This window comes from Octodon degus, unplaced genomic scaffold, assembly GCF_000260255.1.
Source record: "Octodon degus isolate 3935 unplaced genomic scaffold, OctDeg1.0 scaffold00147, whole genome shotgun sequence".
NCBI classification, from domain to species: Eukaryota; Metazoa; Chordata; class Mammalia; order Rodentia; family Octodontidae; genus Octodon; species Octodon degus.
In genome coordinates this window covers 3274170-3297253 of record NW_004524723.1, presented here as the reverse complement: position 1 = coordinate 3297253, position 23084 = coordinate 3274170, and the positions used below count along the sequence as shown (strand labels likewise).

Sequence of the window (23084 nt, the reverse complement as noted above, 5' to 3'; positions counted from 1 at the left end):
TTTTTTTTTTTTTGGTGGAACTGGGGATTGAACTCAGGCCCTTGCACTTGTCAGGTTCACAGACTTTTGCCTGATCTGATAGGTCAAAGTTCTGAACCCAGCACAGGTAGCAGAGACCAAGAATGCGTAGCCCTTAATTTCCAGAAACAACTAGTGGGGTGGTGACTCAGGAGAGTTGATACAGCAACATTCTTACAGCACGTTGTGTTTTTAGGGTGTGCTTATCGGGATAGGGGTGGGATCAGTGCCCTTTTAGGACTCTCTTCCCTCTGTTTCTGGCTCCGAAGTTGATTTCATATGGAAAACTGAGGCAAATGAGATCCTGGGGACAAGCATTTGGGAACTTAAACCATTCACCCTCTACCGCCAGTTTCACCCTGGTAAGTTTTAAAGCATGGGACGGGGCTGGGAATAAGATGGCACTGAAGAAGCCACAATAGCTGAAAAAAATCTGGATTAAATTAGGACAAAATTCAGACTTCATGTAGATTAAAGCCTGCAGGGCTGAGTGAAGATTGTTGTGTCTTTTGGCAAAGCTCATCCTATTAAGGGCTAATGTCCCAAGAGACTCTGAACATGAAAGGATTCCTGCTCTGCTCCTTTTTTTTGTTCTCTTGGTTTAATGGTAAAATCAAACACTGATATTTTAAATCCATAAGGATTTAGATAGACAAAATTTATTTTTAAAAAACTCTCAGTGGGAGCCAGGGAGATGGCTCAGTGGAATAAGCACTTCCCTGGCAAGCGCAAGGGCCTGAGTTCAATCCCTGGTTCCACAAAAAAGAAAAAAATACTCTCAGTAAAGTGGTGAAGTAAAGAATTATGGGTCTATAAGGGAGTCACTAGAGAAGAGATGCCTTAACTAAGTTTAAGAGCTTCTCATTAGAAGCAGGGGGAGAGCTTGCACTATGCATTTGAGACCTAAGGATGACTAAGAAATGAGAGAAAGAATATCCTTAGCCAACATGTGTTTGCCAAGTTTAGTCTAAAACTGTGGTAGGAGTAAATTGCCAAGGCAGCAAGTTTCCTAGTACTGAGAAACAGTCTGTCTGTCTCTGTATCTGTCCCTCTGTGTGTGTGTGTGTGTGTATGTGTGTGTGTGTGTGTGTGTATCTGTCTGTCTCTCTGTCTCTCTTTGTCTCTCTCTGTCTCTGTCTCTGTCTCTGTTTCTCTCTCTCATTTATTCTTACTATCATCTCCACAGTTTTCTTCATTCCTGAGCACCAGACGGCTTGCCTGGAAACATACCAGGTACCAGTGGTACTTAGCCTTAGTAACACAATTTTACAGTTACTCTTGTATTGTCAGAGCTAAAGCGAGATAACAAAAACAAGGAGCTTAAAAGACCTTTTTGTTCCCATGGGTGATGGAGTGCCTGATGGGCACTCTAAATTCTTGTGCAGGATGAACAAAGAATTGGACATGGCACATTGATGGTAAGGAAAAGGCAGCTGTTTTATTTAGTCAACAGCACACCCAGAGAGAGTGGGCTCTGTGGTAGAAAGAAAAATGGCTAGATTGGTGAAAGTGTTGGCTTTAGGAATTTGAAGTGCTGCTTAGGATCTAGGACTCCTCCCACTGGCACTCCTAGAGCTTGACTGACAGGGAGATTGATAGGGTGCTGAGTTATCTCAGCTATATCTTTCCTCCATGTCCCTCTCATAATTCACTATTATAATTGGCTGTATGAGACACAGTACATACACATGAACTTCCAACGAGCTCCAAGTGAACAAAGGTTGCTACATGTTCTGCCAGAAAATCTGGCACACATCTCTCCCACTTGAGACTTCCGTATTCTCCAAGGTAGACTCAAGGGTCTTTAAATGCATTTTCCATTTTTGAATTGTGCTATTTCATCCAATATAGAAAGTTGGTAGGCTACCTTCATGAGTTACCCATCTGCAGTGGTCACAATTCACAGAAGCCTTGGATACTAACCCTACATATGCACTGTGCAGTATGGGTATATACATTTGGTCTTTATCTTGTCCACCACTAACACACACACAGTGATAAATGATTTTTGTATGCTAATGAGCTACATAAGCACTGGCAGCTCTCAGGATGAGGACTGGTCACTGAAAAGCCGAGGAAGGACTACAAGGCAGGGACTTTGAACTTCAACCCCCAATCCCTAGAGAAAGGAGAGAACTGAAGTTAAATTGGTCAGGAAGATGACTCAGTAGAATAAGCACTTCCCTGGCAAGTGTAAGAGCCTGAGTTCAATCCCCGGTTCCGCAAAAAAAAATAAAATAAAATAAATTGGTCATGATTTAGTCAATTATACCTGTGTAATGAGGCCTTCATATAATTCCAAAGGAAAGGCTGCTAAGGACTTCCAGGTAGCATAACAGGAGGGAGAGTGTTGTGCCCAGAGGGGGCACAGAGCTCATGGCTCTTCCCATATGCCCCATGCATCTCGTCATCCGTGTCCTTTGTGAAATCCATTTTAAGAAACAGGTAAAGTGTTTCCCTGCATTCTGTGAGCTGTAGGAGACACTGCCAGGTCCTCCTCTCCATCCAAGAAGCCAATATTTGTAATCCCAAAGTTACGTTATTGGAATCCCCTCAAATTGATTCCAATCTACCACTTACAATGCAACCCACAGCGAAAATAAAGACACTAAATTATATCTTCAATCTTTGGGGAGTCAAGGGGCTCTAAGTCCAGCCATGAAGATGGCTTTCTGGAACCAAGAGCGCAATCCAGGGCCTCACCCAGTTTTATTCAATGGGGGAATGTCTTGAGGATTCACTGAGAATTGTGGGAAAGAGACTACTATGAGCTGAGCTAGGTGGGTGGCCTAAATTTACCTCTGCGATATGCAGAGAAGATATGCAGAGAGTAATCTGCATTATATAGTATCTAATGTTTTGGTAAGTCCGGTGCTTCAGCTTTGGTGTAGCCTTTCAAGCCCCAGGAAGTCATGGCCTCTGTCTGGAGGCTCCATCCCAGCTGGCGCCACGGAGCATTAGCTCTACCATCCTGTCTCAACCTGGCTCACATTAAAGAGCAGTAGGTGTAGGTTACCAGGGAAACACGCATGCCACCTTCAAAGACTATCACCAGCACCTCAGCTAGACCAATATGCATTGCTTAAGGCCAATTGAAGGATAAACAGAAGTCCTAGCCAGCTCTGTGCATAACAATACAAGGAAATAGGGTCAGGCTCAGTCAAAATGGAGACAATCACTCTTTTTTTCAAGGAGAGCTGCTCAGGTGGTCCTCCACAGTGAGCTACCCTAGCAAATTCAACCTAAAGAAGGCAGTGGAACTGATGTAGTTTTCCTCCAGTGTGTACTTTTATCTTACATTTCTTCTTATACGTGGCCCAGGCTCTCACTGCAGAGCCAGTTTCTCACTCCTACTTTTTCAGATAAACTTTGCCACTGCTAAAAAAAAGGGGGGAATATATTATAGAAACTCTAGTTTATAGCTGATAAGCAGAAGCATAGGTAGAGCAGCCTGGAGCTTATGAATGGTGGTTGCTGGGGTGGTGGAGGTTGGATCCCTCAACCTGGGGCTGTCAGATGATAGTGCAGAGTGGAGTTGAATTAGGGCCCCTGTGCTGCTGGCTGCTATAGAACTGATTGCCAGCTTGGGGTGCAGGGTGCAACTCCCCACACCTAGCATCAGAAGCCTGCTAGGGAGATAAACTTTTTTCTACTCAACTATTCTAATTCCCAAGCCTAGCCCTTTCAAGGACTCTGTTCCTGGTCTCTGGGGACTCTAAACCCACAAAGCTAATGGAACTGTCTTCTCTTTTTGTCAAGGAGGTGTAGTCCTTTCCTTGCAGGTTACTTTGAGGGCAGTAGAAATGAGGCTAAATCAATATGATTAGAAAAGTAGATGACAGCACTGTGCTGGCAGCTGCAAAGCATTCTCCTACCCCCACACTTATGCTCTGTGATTGTTAGTGCACGGTGCGTGCTTTTGTGGGAATAGTTTTGCAAATTTTACATGAGACCAATAAAGAAAACTTTTTAGTCAGGTGTAGTGGTGCACCCTTGTAATCTCAGCACGTGGGAGGCTGAAGCAGGAGGATCACTGTGAGTTCAGTGCCAACCTGGGCTACATTGTGACTTTAAGACCAGTGTGCACTACAAAGCCAGACCCTATCTCAAGTCAAAAACAAAACCCAAGATGGGGGCTGGTGAGATGGCTCAGTGGTCTAAAGCACCTACTTAGAACAAGCTAAGCTAAGCAAAACACAGGGACCAGGGTTCAATTCCCCAGCACCACATGCCAGCCAGCCCCGCCCCCTGGTGGGCTGAACTGGCCACACACACACAAAATAAATAAATAAATAAAGTATTTTTAAAAAGAGAGAAAGTAGCTGTATATCTATCAGAAAAACAAAAACAAACAAACAAACAAAAAAAAAAAAAAAACAAGATAGTTTCTGACACCCTGCTCTAATAGTCATCCAGCCATTCTACCCGAAGATTATCAGAAGCTGCCATTGTGAAGCACACTCCTCAGATTAGCTGTATTCTCTGGGGAGTAACCCATGTTGCTTAAATCTCTGAATGTGAAAGAGGCAGATTTGCAAGTTGCAAAATGATGCCTAGATCACGCTAAGTACATATAGCACAAATAGTATTGGTATCAGATTTCCTGGTTACTCCCAAAATGTTATTGGGTAGCTCCTTCTAAAAATGGCTCACCAAATAAATGTTACCAGGTTCTGCTCACTTGCCCTGCTGGAATTAGATTCCAGGTTCTCATCCCAAACAAAAAGAAAAATGAGATGAGCAAAAACCAGTGGCAGTGTTTATTCAAAAAGGTAAAAGTGAAGAGTGAGGGAGAAATTGGCTCTGTAGAGTGAGCTTTGGCCACGCAAAAGGAGAGAAAAAGCAAGATAAAAGTATACCCTGGAGGAGGAAGCAGGCTGAGCTACCATGAGCAAAGTGACAATAGCAGGTTCCTTGTGGTGCCTGTGTTCTTATATGTTGTCCAAATCTTGAGAAAACCTGTAAGAACTTCTATCTATGGACCCTGAGAGGCAGTGCTGGCTAAAGTCAAGTCTAGACCATCCTATTAACACCCTACTCAAGTTCCCAAGAGAAGTTCACGAGTCAGGCTTTGGGAATTGTTCTGCTCCTGTGTTCCAGGATCTTGTAATTAACAGGGCTACTTTTCCAGCCAGCTTTACTATGCCCTAACTTCCTATCTCAATACTATTCTGGGGTTGTATATAAAGTAAATGTCAGGGAATTGGGCTTGGTGGCGCACGCCTAAAATCCCAGCATTCTGGAGGTTGAGACAGGAGGATCACTGTGAGTTCAAGACCAGTATGGGGGTTACAAAAGTGAGCACAAGGCCAACCTGAACTGCTTAGCAAGACCTTGTCTCAAAAAACAAATAAATAAAGTAAATGTCAGACAACATAGGTGTGAAGGATGCATACAACTTCAGAAGACACATCATTCTGACAAGTAGGGTATGGAATTACAGAAGGCATAGAAATAATAAATGTAAAACTTCATCTCTGTGGTTATTTATTTTGTGATAATGTGTATTGAACTCAGGAGTGCTCAGTGGGCACTCAGACACTGAGCTTTATCCATAGTACTTAAAAAAAATATTTTATTTTGAGACACATTCATAGTAAGTTACTCAGAATGGTCTCTAACTTACCATCTTCCTGCCCCAGCCTCCTGAAGAGTGGAATTATAGGCATATGCCATGGCATCTGGCTATAACCCTTTATTTAAAAACAAAAAAAAAAAAGAAACCAAAAGAAACATGACAAAAGCACATACATTTATCTTATCTAGATGGTGAGTGTATGGATGTCAGTTCTTTTCTGTAGATTTCTATATTTTAAAAACTGTTCATAGTAAAATCAGCTTTAAAAATGATTTCTTAAAAAATAGTACTGAAAATCAAACCTACAGCCTTCATACCGAGCTCTACCACCATCTCATTTTTTAATTTTTTTTTTAATTTTTAGATGGGATCTCAGTAAGTTGCCCAGGAAGGAGCTGAACTTTCAGTCCCCTTGCTTCAGCCTCCCGAGTGCCATGATTACAAGGGTATAGCACCATGCCTAAGTGATTTTCTTTTTAAATCTAGAAAACTTGTCTCTTATTTCCTGGAATGCCCAGAGATACATCTATCTTCCCACTTACTTAAAACAGATCTAAGCTTCCAAGCCAATGAAGGTACATTGATTCCGAGCCCTGGAGTAGCTTTAAGGATGACTGTACTCTGTACCTAGTTTTGTTACTAATTGGTGACAGTGGCTCTCCCATCTATAAACACTCATTGCATTAATGTACAGCTAGTGAAGCAAACTCAGACTACTTTCAACATTGAAATTTTATAACTATAAATGACATTTACATTTATCTTTGAAATGTTAAGTAGACTAGCAACTGGGTGCCATTTTTACATTTGTGGAGACTAATGGGGGTACCTGGAATGAACATAGAGAAACATTCAATATATATGCAGTGGATTAAGCCACAGTTTCCAGAAACACTCCCATTTTCTATCCAAAGATGAGAATCACAATAAATACTATACATCTCAATTCAGGATTGCTTTATGTGGAAATCATTATTATACTTGTTGTAAATCAGTCACCAAACTGAAGATAATAGAGCAAGTTCTGTAGCAGCTCATGGCAGCCATTTTCCAAAGACAGCAAAAGCATAGTACAGTCTTTTCTCTGAAGAGGCAGTTGAGTAGGTAGCTATTTCTAGTTTGAATGATGCTGCATTCTTTTATATACATGCATTTAAAGTGACTTGAAAATGATTCTGTTTCAAGGCAGATCACTAACTAGATGATGAATCATAAATTGCTTCCTGCTCTTGGATTCCTATTGTTTGGACCATGCTTAAATGGCTCCAGTTATTTATTTAGAGTAAACTTAAAACAACAAAATAAGAGCACTCTTTTTTGTGAAACTATAGCTAACGCTCTTTAATGATCCACTCTTCTATTCTTGCCATTAATTTATGCAGAACACATAAAAGTAAGACCAGATAACAACGAAGGAAGAGGAGCGGTCATTCCAAGTTTGCATTTGTGAATCTCAAATCCAGGCTAAGATCTGCCTTGGAACAGAAAACTCAGTCATCACTCACCTAGTGACAGCAAACACAGTTAATGTGGCTGGGCCTCTAGTTCTTCTGTCACAGTAACTGCCTATAAATAACTGCCTATAAATCTTACACTTGGAATCTACAGAGCTTGGTGTATTCCAGAGGCCTGGGGAATGAAAAGCCACTGCCTTTTATCGCAGCAAGATAGCTGAGAGGCCCCGCTCCTACTTCCATGCTCCTGGAGATGTTTATCCCCAGGTTCTGAGGACAGGAGTTTGACCCATACCAAACACTTCAGAAATAAGGTCAACACAACCAAGACCACAGCCAGCAAGGAATTTTCTGAGATAAGATTACAGTTTTGTCCTTAAAGGGAGGCCAGCCAAGTCAGTCAGTTGATCTCCCATTAGTCCCTAAACAGAGCAGCACTGTAGGTTATCCTTCATACCAGGGAATTTTAGAGGCCCAGTTTTGTGCTTCTAAATGCAAATACTCTGCTGCTGTTTTCCAAAATATACATAAAGCCTTAGTAATATCTAAGGAAGTTCTAGCAGGGGCAAGGTTCACCAAGCCTGTGCTCAGTGCTCACCATGTTAGCCAGTAGTAAAAACTGGACACAGGTCTCTGATGGCAAAAATATTAACCTTATTTCTTCTCTGTTGGCTTTGTGAAGCCAGAGGGCCTCCAAGGGCCGACTAGATAGAGTTCTAGTCTAGTTTGGGCCAACTCGCTATATGAAAATGTGACTCAGTCTTTAAGTAGGTGTGAAGAGCCACGGTAATAATTTGTTTAAATATCTAGTCATATGTTTGGTTTAAATATCAGTATGCAAACTGGCACTGTCAGGCACCCACACGAGTAAAGCAGAACTGGCCAGGTGCTGTCCTGCAACCATACTGGTGGAAGAAGAAGCACATGTGAGATACCCTGCCTAGCAGGGTATTTCATCCAGACACTAGCAATATCTTTTGCTGTGAAATATCCCACATTCCTTCCTTTGTGTTTCCTGAGCACAGCCCTGCATGACCTTTAGGATTCTAATGCCCCCTTCCTAGGGCTGTGCTGTCTGTGGCTGCCAGATTCATTTACAAAACAACCAAAAAGCCATCTTTTTTATTGTGTTGTTTTCCAGTGAAGTCTCAGGAAGTTCCTATTCCTCCACGTTATTGTCAAATGTCTTAATGTGTCTTTCCATCCAGTTACTCCTCCATTAATCTGTATTTCATCCTCTCATCTGTGAGGCCCTTATGTTTTAGTTTTTATGTCTCTGAGCTTTTGTTCTTGCTTCCCTCCCTTTGCGAATCTCTACTAGCCCTTTCTTCTGCTCTGCTGCATCTCTTGCATTAACCCACCAGCCCTCCCACATGAATCTGCCCTTCCTCTGCATTCTGCTCCTTGGTTTGAGCCTATGCCAGTCCACCAGCAGTTACTCATAGATGGCCTTGTGCATTTATCTTTCTTCTCAGGCTCTTTCTTGCTCTTTCATTCTTTTTTTTCTCCCTCTGCCAACCTCTGTCTACTATTATGTGTACTTACATATATAGCAAGCTAGGTGAGGTCTATGAAAGCAAAGCCTGTGTCTCATGTACCTTGAGAATACACTGCCTAATACCAAAAGTACTTGGTGGCATTGTCATTGGTTAGCAATTCTTGCTTGGCTCTTTGGCTTTTTGGGGCATGGGGGTTACTGAAGGCTGAACCCAGGGCCTCCCATACTAAGAAAGCTTTCTACCACAGAGCCATGTCTGCAGCCCTTTTATTAAATTTTGAGGCAGGGTCTCATTAAGTTCCCCAGGATAGCTTCAAACTTGTGGTGTCCTGCCTTAGCCTCCAGTTAGCTGGGGTTGTGGTGCGTGCCATATACCCAGCTTGCTTGGCCTCTTGATTTGTTTCCTCATGTTCTCATATTGCTGTACAATTTAGAGTCTTAGAGGCATAGCTTTCTCAACCCTGATAGAACCAAGAGTCACATCCCTGAGCAATAGGAGCAGGGAAGACACAGAAGGGGCCTCATGAAGCTTTCTTTTGAATAACTCAGAACTGTTCCATAAACCAATGTAAGTGGAATCTATACTGATCTCAGAATGTATGGGTTTCATTTTACAAGCACTTGCAGGAGATTAAATAAGTGTTGCCTGGTGTTCTTTTCCTACATTCTACATGTACCCTAGGCCTTTTCTAGCCCAACCACAACAGTGTGGCTTCCCCAGGACTTGCTCTGCCTCCAGCCTTAACCTTGGTCTCAATCTGGGGAGCCTGGCGATTTGGGCAGCCCTTGGCATTGAGGGGTCCAGGGGTGGGGCTTAGTGTTCAGGTCTGACTGACTGGCATTCAGATTTCACACTGCCCTATGAGCTGCATGTCCTTGGGCAAACTAACTGGTTTCTCTAATGCTGCAGTTTCATCTTCTGTAGAATGAGGACAATAGAACTCATGGAGTTGTCATGAGAATGCAATTACGCACTCCACATAAGACGCCTAGGCTATTGCAAGTACATTATAACATGGAAAATGGTATGGCAGCTTATAAACAATATGCTGATTTCACCCATTTGAAAACAAGGCAGATTCTTGATCTCTAATCACCATCTTTGTAAAACAAAACAAGAAGTCTCTACTTCCCTCCTATCTCCCATTCTCTGATATTCTTTCTCATCAAGCACACCCCCTCCATTCTTCTACAGCTGTTTTTTGTTTTTTTTTTCAGAGTCACCAATGATTTCCATGTCACTAAGTTGCTAAGCTTAAGACTTCATTTTTAGGTCAGTGCTGTTGCCCTATCAACCAGCATTAGACATAGTTGATCTCCCTCCTCCATAAAATACTGTCTCCATGCAGCCTCCGGACACTCTTCTGTTTGTGACCCTTTCCTATCTGCTTCCTTGTATTTCATCTCCTGGCTCCGGTACCCACCTTCCATATCCACATCCACATCCACATCCATATCCACATCCTTTGGTTACTTCACCCAGCTTTCTGGCTTCCAGCATCATTTCTACATTGACAGCCCTCCAGTCATCGCCAGCTCCCCACACTTTCTCCACACTTGATATCAAGCTGCTATTTAGCTTCTCAAGTCAGATAACTAATGGGCTTCTCAAAGATGTCTGAATTTAAATTCCTATCTTCCCTTCTCAAACCTCCTTCTCCCAGAGTCTTCTGCAACTCTGGAGCCTTATCATAATAGCCATTCAGGGCAAGAGCCTGAGTTATCCTCACTTCTTCTTCTTTTTTTTTTTTGCGGGACTGGGGATTGAACTCAGGCCCTTGTGCTTGCCAGGGAAGCACTTATTCCACTGAGCTATCTCCCCGGCCCTTTCACTTCTTTTTTTTCATGTCCCATGCACAGTCCATCAGAAAACCCTATGGCTCCACAGTCACAACAAATCCAGAATCTGGTCTCTTTACAACCACTGGTTCTGCTCTCCTCCAATAGCCAGCATCTCTTATTGGGAGCAGCGTGGTAGCGCCCTCACCAGGCTCTCCATTTCCAGTACCCCAAGTATGGATAACAGAATAATATAGACACCTTTTAAAATGTGAGGCAGATTATGTGATCTTGGCTTAGGTTTTTTTTTTAAACATGTCCTACCTCAGGTTTCTTTGTACAAAGAGCACAGGAAGACACCAGCCCCCCACAGATGGCACCCCAGGGGTCACACCAGTCCTTCTGTTTTTACATTAGCAGATAAGAGGCTTTTGCTGTGGAGCCTTCATGGAGGCCTGGGCACCTTTGGGTGCCTGGGCTGGAGCAGAAGCTGGGGGCTGGGCCTTGGCTGGAGCCTGGGCCTTTGGCCAGCAAGGCCTGCGACCATTGGCAATGTGGGCATGGATACACTTTCCAAGCTTGGGGTGGGCACTATAGGCAAGTAGAGTGAGCCTGCAGTTTACTCCCTTTAGAATGATCTTACCCTTGACCTCCTTGGGCTTCAGGAGGGCCTTGATAGCCTCGGCACATGCACTCATGGCCTTGGCATTGTTTGCTTGCATCTTCTTGAAGCCCTTCTTATTGTGCTTCTTAGCAAAATGTATGTTCCTAATGAACTTGGGATCTACCCCCTTCAGAGATTCATATCTTTGTGACAGAGGTTTCTTATTGTCATTTCTGTGCCATTTTCGGGACTGGTTGTGTGTGGTGTGGTTCTTGGACTTGGCCATAACTGTACTGTAAACCATGACTCTTGGCTCAGACTTTTGATGGTTTTTTCTCCAGGTAAAATCCAAAAGCACGATGATGGTCAAAACACTACTGCATTGTAGTCCCTATTGCATTTGACCTCTTATTTTTTGCTTTTTGGTTTTGGTACTGAGAATTGAATTGAGGACCTTGCACTTGGCAGGCAGGCACTTGTGCTGATGAGCTATCTCCCAAGCCCATTTTTTCACCTGTTACTACTCCCCTGTTGGTCACTCTATCGAAGCCACCTTAGCACACCCCAGGTCCTGCCCAGGGACATCTGGATTTGCTCCTCTGCCTGGTTCGTCCCTCACTACCATTAGTTCTAGGCTCAAATACTAAGCCATGAGATTTGTCCTGACCAATTGCTTAATTGTATTCCCTCTTTGCTCCCACTGCTGTTTTTCATTATAGCTTTTCTCACTACCTCTGATGCTATTTAGTTATTATATTGTTGTCATATTCTAGCATATGCGTTTCCTACCAGAATATAAATTCCACGGAGGCAGGAGGTTTTGTCTTCTCTTTCCACAACATTTCCATGGTGCCTCACATATTAGAAATTGAGTGAACATCGGCTATTACAGCTGTGTCTTTACTGGAGTTGACAGCTGATTGTGACCTTCTGGCCTGTGCCCTAGTCTCCTGAGGATGGAGCTGTCTTACTCCCAGGCCTGCCTTAACTGCCTCTGACCTGGCCACATCTGTGTGTTTTTCCTTCTCAGATGCATATTCTCATTCCTCTGGTGAAAATGGGGGCAAGTCAGAGTCTGTGGCCAACTTGCAGGCCCAGCCTTCCCTCAACTCCATTCACAGTTCCCCTGGCCCCAAGCGCTCCACCAACACCCTTAAGAAGTGGCTGACAAGTCCCGTGCGTCGGCTCAACAGTGGGAAAGCAGATGGGAACATCAAAAAGCAGAAGAAAGTACGCGATGGTCGGAAGAGCTTTGACCTGGGATCTCCCAAGCCTGGGGATGAGACAACGCCGCAGGGAGACAGTGCTGATGAGGTACTTGGCAGGCCCCCAGGCCTTCTGTCTACAAGGGACTGCTTACGTTCTTCTTTCACAGTTCTGTAATCTACCCAGTGGATGTGAACCTATGCCATACATGCTGCAGCAGGCTGTTTGTATCGTTGAAAGCTCTAAAAGGTTCGCCATTACTGATAGCCTGAATCAGTCTCCAGAAGTTTGGCATCTGGAGCCTCTTTGGTTTGAGTCTTTTTATTCTCTGGTTTGAGTTTTTTTTATTATCAAAAGTTGGACAGTTTGGTTCGTGTGACACATTCAGGGAGTGAAAGTATCCAGCAGACCGAAATGACTTTGCCAGTTTTGGAGATAGGAGCCTGGCCTGAGGGGACATAGTTGGTCCCTTGCCTCCTTCAAGAACTGTGTCAAACTGGCCAGACCTGTTTAAGCTAAGAATGATACAGTGAAGGCCATTTTACTCCATGTCAGAAAACATCACTTCTCATTGCTCAAGACAAGTGTCAGTTCTGGGTCACTGCAGAGGGGAAAGTCAGGTTCCTGGAGGCTCACAAGGTTGAGATTCTATACTCAAAACATGTGGGTAGGCAGGGTGTGGGGGTGCACGCCTCTAATCCCAGCACTTGGGAGGTTGAGGCAGGAGGACTGAGGCCAGTTTGAAGCCAGCCTGGGCTAAAAAATAAGTTCAAAGCCAACTTGAATTACACAGGGACACACAAATAAACAAAAATATGTAATATATCTTTCAGTTAAGGATGAGATTCCTGCTTTATCTGATGACTAACCTATTATAATTGGGCTTAGATGAAACTTAGAAATTGTTAAAGCTTAGAAATTTTTCCTGATGTGCAACCAAACTCTTTTGTTGTAATTTTATGCCATCTGACCTGTTTCTCTCTGGAAATAGCAAAGCATAGTTTATGACTTAATTACCCTTCAGAGACGTTATAGTCTCTGGCCACTTAGCTGTTTTCCTTTCTAATCAGTAGATAGGTTTTTGTTGTTGTTGTTGTTGTTGTTGGTGGTGGTGGTGGTGGTGTGTGTGTGTGTGTGTGTGTGTGTGTGTGTATTTGGTGCTCATTATCCTGCGAAATAGACAAATATGTCCGCATTACAGAGGAGGGAAATGCAGCTGAAAAGATGGGATATGCTGAACGAGAAACTTCCTCGTGTACAGTATTTTTAAATGTCGAGTTCTAAGCCATTGGAATCTATGTGAAACAGTGACTAATGCTGCTCTTTTGTTCTAGAAGAGCAAGAAAGGTTGGGGTGAAGATGAGCCAGATGAAGAGTCACACACTCCCCTCCCTCCACCGATGAAGATCTTTGACAATGACCCCACCCAGGACGAGATGGTAGGACCTCTGCTCTCTCACCAGAAAGAGCAGTGTGTAGCATATGAGATTTTATTTCCCGTGTGATGCTGGGGCTGGGGGGCCACTCTTCCTGCTTTGGTCTGAGCCCATGTAAATCCATAGTGATGAGAACTCTGTGTTTGGTGGGTATCTTCCCACCCTGCTCCCATCCTGGAGGTCTGATCTCATTTGGGCAGTATAATGGTGTGGATAGAATTCTTACAGTAGGAATCTGGCTGGGATCTCATCTTGTTAATAAAGGGTTGTAGCTGTGTCTTTGGAAGTAGCAGATTCTAAAAAGAACTCCGTCTCATATAGGAATCTATAGTGGTTCCAGGTGGTGACCAGTATGTTGTACCTGATGGTACATCCTATATTTTGGTTGTCTTCCCTGTGCTCAACTCACAGATTTGATCATGATGTCTTCTAGCCAAGCCCAGTATTGTTAAAATTCTGCAAGTATAGCACACAGGGTGGAGATGCTGCTAAGGGGAGGTTGTGCCAATTTGTTTTGCAAAATTCCCTGACTCACTGAAGTCTGAAATGTCCCTGGCCACCACTGCTATAATTACCTGGTAGTCATCTCAGTTGTTCTGGAGCACAAACTCAACTTGGACAGCACTGACCTGATGGTATTTGACTTGCAGGTTCTGACCCAGGACACAGGCCTGTTTTGACTATTCTTTATCCTTGGTCCTCCTTCACTCCATTGTGCCTTCCTAGCCTTCTCCTAGTGTGGCTGTGACTCAGGGTACAACAGTGGTTTCAATGTTTGTTTGTCCTTCACATTTGCTTTCAGAGCATGCAGTAGTGGTGGTGGTTGCTGCCTCTGCTCTTGGGCAGCAACCACCAAGCATGTGTAGGGAGGAAATGTACCTTCACAGGGCCACCTAGGTGCAGTTCAAAAGCTGTCTGCAGATGCACCGGCCTTGCTAGTGACTCTGCACTTCTTATTTATCTTCTGTCTGCTATGCCATTGTTTGTTAACCCATAGCAATGAGGTCTTCCTAGCTAGAAGAACAATTTAGAGGTAAGATATGGAACCCCTCTATGGGATGAACCCGCCTCCTAAAGTGGTGTTGTTGACTCTGGCTTCCTGGGCCAGCCTTCTGACCTTGGACTCATGGGAAGAAAAGTGGCAGGCAGCATGCCATTGAGCCCATCCTGGATTCTCAGAGGTGGATGCCTATATTTCACCTTAGGATGGGAATGAGAACCAGCCTGCTGTGACTGCCATAGGTCTTACCTAGTAAAACGTTCCATAAACAGTGTGAGTATATGTGGGGTGAGGGCTTTCGTGGGGAGAGGACTCTCCTGTCTTATCTTCCATTCCACACAGTGTGAGTAAGATAAGGAAAGGTCACAAACCCTCTTCCTCTAACTCCCTCAAACACAGCTTGTTTGGGGGAAATGGATATTATGTTGTTTCTAGATAATTTTTAACTGAGAACACAGACTTACCCTGACATTTGCATGGCCCTTTTCTTAGCCAGAAATAGGGCAAGTGACAGCAGTCCATTTTTAGATACTTAATATCCCTCAGATCTATTTATTTGATTTCTATACATTTGTTTTCTGGAATATTTGGAATTGAGGTGAACTTCAGCACTTCTAGCAAATACAACTGAATTTATGAAAACTTTGATAAGAATGTAAAGGAAATTTTTAAAGTTCATCCACTGTATTTTTGTATTTTAATTTTCCATGTTTTCTTATAATCTTTGTTCAAATGTATTATGATTACAGTATTCATGTGGTGTGTTCAGTGCTTTTACTGTCATTTCCTAGAATGTTATTCATTTTTCCTTTATAACTATGACTTTAACAGCTGGAGAATATATCACTTACTTGGCTAGCACCTTCATAGGACATCTTAATGGAGTATGTCTAGTCTTTGCTATTCTGAATAATCACTGTGTACATATAGCATTTATTCCTCTGTTGGCATAAGTGCTCAGGAATAGGATTAATAGATAAAAATGATAACTTGGTTTTCCTATATCCCCCAGAAGAGGAAAAAGACATTGTTAAATCTTTTGTAATTGCCTTGATTTGATTCCCTAATGTCTCAGAAGCAAAGACTTGGTAATTCTTAGGTTAGACAGGGAGCTTCCTTCTGAAACTCCCTAACCCAGAGGAGAAACTTGAAGTCAGTGAAAGGTCAATGCCCCCGGACCTTAACAGTTGTTTTCTGCTTTGACATGCTGGCTAAAGTGTGTGCATATAGGACTACCCACCTGTGCCCCAGGTTCTCCTTGGGTGGATGGAGGAAAAAAAAAAAAACAAGCAACCAGTAGGCATGGTGGTACATGCCTGTAATCCCCAGCACAGAAGGGAGAAAATATGGTAGCGGTATCTAACTTGCTGGTCTCTGAGAGCCCTGCCCTTAGCATTTCTGCTTGGCACACAGCAAAGATCCACATATAAGACTGCAGGAAAGCCATGACTTTATCTTCTCTGAACACATTTGAGGCTATTTATTGATTCCCTTCAGACCCTGGAACAGCAGTGGGCAGCTATGCAGTGGCTAAAGTCCTTTTGGCCCTCAGAGTTGTCGCCCCTGCCAGTAAGTGTAGCCCTTGCCTGTGGCCTCCCAGGGACTTGGTTACCCTTTTCCTCCACTCCTTTGGAGGCCTCTGGAGAGCCCAGTCCCATCCATGCCTTGCTGCTGGCCAGAATTCCTGACAAGGTGAGGCAGGCCTGTCTGTACCCCACTACCCCTCATTTCCCTGTTATCTCTTCCCTTCAAACACAGAGCTTTTCTTCCCGTGCTGGCCTTGGACTATAGACCTTCTGCTTTGCTTCCTAACTGCTGTTCCTCATTCCTTGCTAATCTGCTTTTCCTTTGCTTCCCGCTGTCTTGCAGTCCTCCTCTTTGTTAGCAGCCCGGCAGGCTTCCACTGAAGTACCTACTGCTGCAGACCTTGTCAGTGCAATAGAAAAGTTGGTCAAAAGCAAGCTGGTAAGTGAGGGTCCTGGAGGCAGTGCTACATGTGTCTCACTCCATGTGTTCCCAGGGCCTTGCATCTGCCCACCATGTCCTCATCTGCATTTACCTTCAATTCTCCTGTCTACTCATACCCAGTAATGATGGTTTCTAAAGCACTGTGCCCCAGATTCCTCTCTGACATTGTTTTGGAATACATATGGGGAGTTAAAGGCCTTTTTGGGGATGGTGATGTGTTGTAAAAGGTAAGAAGCATCCAAGACAAGCCAGCCTCCTTGTCAGCAAGCCTCATCCCTCAGCCCTTTTCTGCCATCTCTTCCTATCTCCTGCCAGTGAGAGTTCAGAGCACCAGTAGGTACTGGGTTGGCTTTCCAGAGTCACAGATTTGGCTTTCCTCTCTTCTCATTCATGTTCATGCCTCTGTCCTCTGGGATGCTCTTCTTCCAGTTTCTGCTTCTCTAGTGCATGATGGTCCTTCCAGGTCCTCTTCATATTTCATTTGTCCACAAGAGCTTTCCTGTCCAACCCAGGCCAATTTTTGTTAAACCCTGCTGCAGGTACTAAAGCCACATGTTTCCTGAGACAGATTTTAGATAATGCTGTTGTGTTATTTGTTAAAATATCTTAATATTTTCATTTGTAGCTTACCTCCCCACATTAATGATAAATCATTGATGGAAATTATTTTTTATTTTCATTTTCAGTTTACCTCTGCAGATTAATAAGGCATTTATAGAATAATTATTCTTTCTCCATTAGAGCGCAGGAGACTTTTACACTTCATGTGCTCTTCCTGAACATATTCTTCCGAAAGTCCATAGCTTTCCGTGCACCTTTTGGGTTCCCTTTCTCCTGCAGTTCCTACTGAAGCTGGCCCTGTTGAGAGGTTATTTAGTCCTCCAGTTTGTGCAGCAGTGAGTCAGGTGTTAAACATGTGAGCAGAAATACTTAAAAGTCCCCTCGGAGTGAGTCTCCTGGAGTATGAAATGACTTTGACTGGCCCTGTCACAGGCCCTCCATCAGCGTGTACAGAATGAATGCCCTGTCTGTGGTGAGCTTACCAATATAAGAGCTTAAACTTCACCAACCACTGCTTAAAGACCTACAGTGAGTCCACAATCACAAGAGACTTATTTGGCTTAACATATAAAACCAAACCCATCTTTTAAAATGAATAAGAGGACAGTGGTTTGGTTTCCTAGAATATTCTTGCCAAAATTTTATTTTTCCCCCTTTCCTCTTCTTTCTCTTTCTTCTCCTATGACTGTGGGATAGCTGTGGAACAGCAATGCATTGAGAATATTCAGCCATGTTTCAGAACACTAAGTTTGTATTTTTCACCTCCAAGACTCTCATTCCTGTTCCTCATGCTTTAATCTTAGAGAGAAAAAAGACCCAGAGCCAGAAAGCATTCTGTAATATGTATTTGACTAAGTACAACAGTATGAACTCTACCAAAAGATCAAATTAATGAAAGTGCAATGTACAGTTTAAGAGACATAATGGTTCCATTACACTTCAGACCACACCTATCATGAATCATAAGTAATACCTTGTGTTCTAAATGCAGCATTCTAGAATGTTCTTGAATGAACTGGATGGTTCCTGGAGGAGGTAACCAGTACCACTTGTTCTTTGTCATTTGAATGAAAGTTGAAAAAAATGAGATTCAGTTTGTAGAGAATTTAGGAGAGGTATAGGAGAGCTGTCTTTCAGTTATTGAAGCATTGCTGTGGGAATGAAGGGTCAATCTAACCTGCTGCTCCAGGAGCCATAACCTAGACCTGTGCAGTATGAGGAAGAAGTAGCAAAGCACTTTCCAATTCACAGACTCTGAGTCCATTTTATTTTATTTTATTTTATTTTATTTTATTTTATTTTATTTTATTTTATTTTATTTGTGGAACCAGGGATTGAATCTGAGTCCATTTTATTTATTTATTTATTTTTTGCGGAACGCTTGCCAGGGAAGCGCTTATTCCACTGAGCCATTTCCCTGGCCCCATCTGAGTCCATTTTAAAGGAGCAAATTGTATGCTTAGACTTTTATCCAGTACTTCTGCTTCCTCCATTGGTTGCTCAACCTTTTTTTTTAATTTGTGTGTGTGTCTGTGTGGCCAGCTCAGCCCACCAGGGTGCGGGGCTGGCTGGCATGTGGTGCTGGGGATTGAACCGCGGTCCCTGTGCTTTGCTTAGCTTAGCTTGTTCTAAGTAGGTGCTTTACACCACTGAGCCATCTCACCAGCCCCAGTTGCTCAACCTTTAGTGCCAAACTGTATACTTACAATTCATTTGGCCACCTTGTTCCACCCAAGAGCCATAAGATCCATTATGTGGCAGGGCTGCCACCCACTGCTTTATGGCCTGCAGCTATTGCTATGCCAAAGCTTCTGCATTGGTGAGTGGTAATCTTCATTGCCATGTGCTAATGTTAAGGAAGGAAAGCAGGTTCTCAGGTTCACCTTCAGTGCAGGGAAAGTCCCTGAAAATCTGTATGGGTGATTCTTTCTGGATATAATGGACCCTTTGGAGTTCTCACCTATTGGCCTTGGTCTGTCACCAATGGTTTGGTTACCAGGACAGGGTGCTCATCCACCTCCCAAACAAAGATAATATACTTTTTCTGGTGTTTGAGCTAACTGTGGACCAGGAATAAGGACTCTGTCTGCTTTCCCTGGGTGATTTTTAATAAAGCTTCTAAGCCTGTGGGTGTTTGCAGCTGGTACACAGGTAAGGACCTGGGAGTCCGAGGTTGCAGGCCTGACTCCTCTACTGATGGTATAGCTCAGGAAAGTGCCTGGGCCTGCTTGGATCCTTCTTTTATCTCACTAATCATTGATAATGACTGTCCTCCTGCATTTAATCTAATCTCAGGAGAGTAGTGATTGAGTAGGTGTAGTACTCTGTGAACTGATAAGCTCGCATCTGCAAATGTTAGCTCTTAGTCACCTCAGCTGCCTTGCAAAAAGCAGGGAAAGAGAACTAAGTTGCATATCTTCCCCAGCCCAGGGTGCTGCTGGGCCTGTGAAAACAGCATTTGTCAGTGAAGGTAGGGGCATTTAGGTGACTGTTGCAGAGTAATAGTTCAGCCATCTGTATCATTCGATTTTATCCTTCAAGTCTTAGAAACAAAAGCTTCCTGGTCATGTGTGGTTCTAAGGTCTCTGAAGTCGCAGAATTCTATACCTGCTGGACAATGGAAGATCGAGCCCACAGAAGAAAAAGCCTGTCTGAGCTCTGTTCTTGTTCACTGGGCTCAGGATGGCCCCAGTGGGCCCTCCCTCATAACCTGTCTTTAGGGAAGCACTGGCTATCACTGAACCCTCCCTTAGTTCTCCTGGTGATGTCATGTGCTCCAGCTGCTTCTGCAACACTTCCTGCCCTCTGCTTCTCCTGCCCAAGAGCATCCACCATCTTGGCGCAGCCTCAAGGGCCATGGGCAAACAGCAAGAGCCAGGCTGTTTGTGCTGTTCTTTGTTGTCCTTTGCACAAACTGGCCTAGTAGCACTGACAAGCATCCCAATGGGGTTAACAGCAGCTCTAAATCAAGGTGGGAAAAAATAATGGTTCCATAGCTGTTTTTTCAGGAACTGGGTTAATTTGGTGTTGCAGCTCTGTGAAAGAGATTCTGAAGACTCTTGTCTGAACAAAAAGTTTAGAATTCCACTCCCAAATTTTAACCAAAGTCATAGACCTGAAACATGTCATTTCCATGGAAACTCTAGACCCCAGTTTTTCACTGTGTCACAGTACCAATATCTAGCTCCATGTTGCCTAGGAATGATTTAAACTTAATTCCTTTTGTTCAGAAAATATTATACAAATTTTTATAAAAATGTTGTATGCTGCTATTGGATATGTATAGATAGTCAAAATGGTTACTGGAGTGAATTAACATAGCTGCAATCTCACAGTTATTTGTGTGTGTCTGCATGTGTGCACATGTGTATGACAAGACCAGCTAGCATCTACTTATTTGACAAAAGTCCCTAAATAGAATGCTATTCAAATCATGCATTATATCTTTGAATCTGTTTATTCTACATACCTGCTACTTTCTATCCTTTGACCTACATCTCCCCTTTTCCTCCCCTCCCCTCTTCACCTACTCTAGTTACTACTGTTTCATTCTGTCTCTATATATTTGACCTTTGTTTTTAAAAGTTTCACCTATAAGTGAAAATAACACTATTTTTTTTTATTTTGTGCCTGGCTTATTCACTTATTACAATGACCTCCAAATTCATCCATATTGTAGCAAATGGAAAAATCTTTTTTAACAGCTAAAAATTTCTCTGTGTGTGTGTGTGTATATGTGTGTGTGTGTCTGCACATGCACAAGCACCTGCCTGCACACATATCACAATTTATTTATCTATTCATCTATTAATAGATTCTTCGGAGGTTGTTCCCATATGTTGGACATTATGAATAATGTCTCAATGAACATGGCAACATAGGAGTATAGAAACCTTACAGAGTGCTGATTTCATTACCTTTGAGCGTATTTCCAGTAGTGGGAATACCAAATCATTTTTAATTTCTTTAGGAACTTCCATTTTGTTTTCCATTATGACTCTACCAATCTGCCTTCCTATCAATACTATAGAAGAATTTGCTTTACTCCAAACCCTTACTAAGGCTTGTCCTCCCTTTCTCTTTTATTCTTTTAATATATAATAGCCACCCTAAAGGTGTGGTATAGAAATGTTTATAAAAGAGGTGAGTTAAGAAGTGGCTGGTTAGTGTAGCTAGCCATCAGACCAGCTTCGTTCTCTACCCAGGAGTTCCACACCACACTCAATTACTTCCTGGTATCCTACTCTGCATCACCTTTGAAATCCAAAATAGGACCTTCCTTCTACAGAATTCACGACCTAAGATTAATGCTTAAAATCCCCTTCCTGGACTCTCAGCAACTAGTTCCTCCCAGAATTAGCTCTCTACTGATTACCAGAGAGATGTTTCTCTCCACCCCTTTAAAAAATTGAATCGCTCTTTTCTAGTAAAAGCAATATACAGTCATTCAAGAAAAATTAAGAAAATGACAAGAGTAGAAACGTAATTCATCAGCATCTAGACATATTCAGTGTTGAATTTTGATGTATTTTCTTTCAGACGGTTTTACGAATAATGTAATCACAGAATATTTAGAACTTAAGTTCTCTTTTCCTTTGCTATTCTGTCAAGGAGATTTTCCTAATCATGAAAAACTCTTTGGAACATAAAGATTGCACTTGCTAAAATGTAAAAACAAATGTGTCCCTGTCTAGCTTATAACTCTCCCATCCATCCTGGACTCAGAGGGGAAAGTCTCCCCTTCTTAATGTCATGGACAAGCTCCTTGTGGTCTGATCTTGCCCACTCCTCCAGACTCCTATTTTCACTTCTCACCTCTTCTTTCTCTAGCACTCACCCACCCACAACACCCAGCCACCTGCTGGTGACCTTCTGAGGTCCCCTCTGTCCTGCCTATTTTGGGCTTTCAGTTTCCCAGACTGCCCACATGATTTTAACCCATGTCCTTCACTCAGTGACCTTTACTCACAGTGCTGCTCTTGCCCAGAATATCCTTCCATTGCTGTAGTCAATAAAATCCTTTCATTGAACAACCAGCCCCTCACGTCCACAAGTTCCACATCTGCAAGCTTTAATCAGCTGCAGATTAAAAATATTTAGGAAGAAGGTTGTGTCTGTATTGAACATACACAGACATTTTCTTGCACTTATTTGCTTAAAAAAATATGATATAACAACTTACTTACATTGCATGTACATTGCAATAGGTATATTTGCTTATGTTTGTTTGTTTGTTTGTTTGTTTGTTTGTTTGTTTGTTTGAGACAGGATCTCACTATGTAGTTCAGGTTGCCTTGAAATCATAGCGATTCTCCTAGCTCAGCCTTCCAAGTGCTGGGATTGCGTGCATACACCGCGGCAGCTGGCCATGCGTTAGGTATTACAGGTAATCTGTGGTTGATTTGAAATCTGTAGGAGGATGTATGTTATTTTGTGCAAGCCCCATACCATTTTATCACATGGAACTTAAAACATTCCTGAATTGTGGCATCTACAGAGGATCCTGGAACCATTCCCTTAGGATACAAAGGGGCAGCTGTACTCGGTTCAAGGGTCACCTTTTCATCTTTCCTTTCTGTTCCACCCTATCATAGAGCCACCTGTGCCTATGGTGACCTGCCACAGCTCCCTTTCTGTCTAGAAAAGCACCTATGTGGCTCAGATTACAGACAGTGGACAGCATGTCTTACTCACCATTCTCATTTCTTTAGCACTTTGAACATGTTCAGCATGCAGTCCATGCCCTATAAAACCGAGCACAAACAAGGGACCCATGAGAGTACTGTGTCCTAGTACTTTAATTCTAGTTTCTAGAATACTGTGAATGGCATGTGGCATATTTTAGAACTACATATAAAATATTCGTTATTACAAACACTAGGTTTAAGATTAATTATTACAAGGGCTGGAAGATAGCTTAGTAGAATAAGTGCTTGCCTAGCAAGTGCAGAGTCCTGAGTTCAATCCCTGGTACTGAAGGGG

At 42.9% G+C, this 23084-nt stretch overlaps 1 protein-coding gene across 9 annotated transcripts in view; it reads left to right on the top strand.

Annotated features, from left to right (window-relative positions):
* The window catches only part of Kalrn (kalirin RhoGEF kinase), a 733834-nt gene that overhangs the window by 632600 nt on the left and 78150 nt on the right, over window positions 1-23084 (top strand). For 7 of the 9 annotated variants that reach the window (XM_023702250.1, XM_023702249.1, XM_023702246.1 and 4 more), the window contains 2 exons: window positions 11962-12245; window positions 13472-13576. In XM_023702250.1, the coding sequence (XP_023558018.1) occupies window positions 11962-12245; window positions 13472-13576 (389 nt within the window). The remainder of the gene's footprint in view (window positions 1-11961; window positions 12246-13471; window positions 13577-23084) is intronic. The other 2 variants (XM_023702247.1, XM_023702258.1) reach the window with 1 other exon arrangement.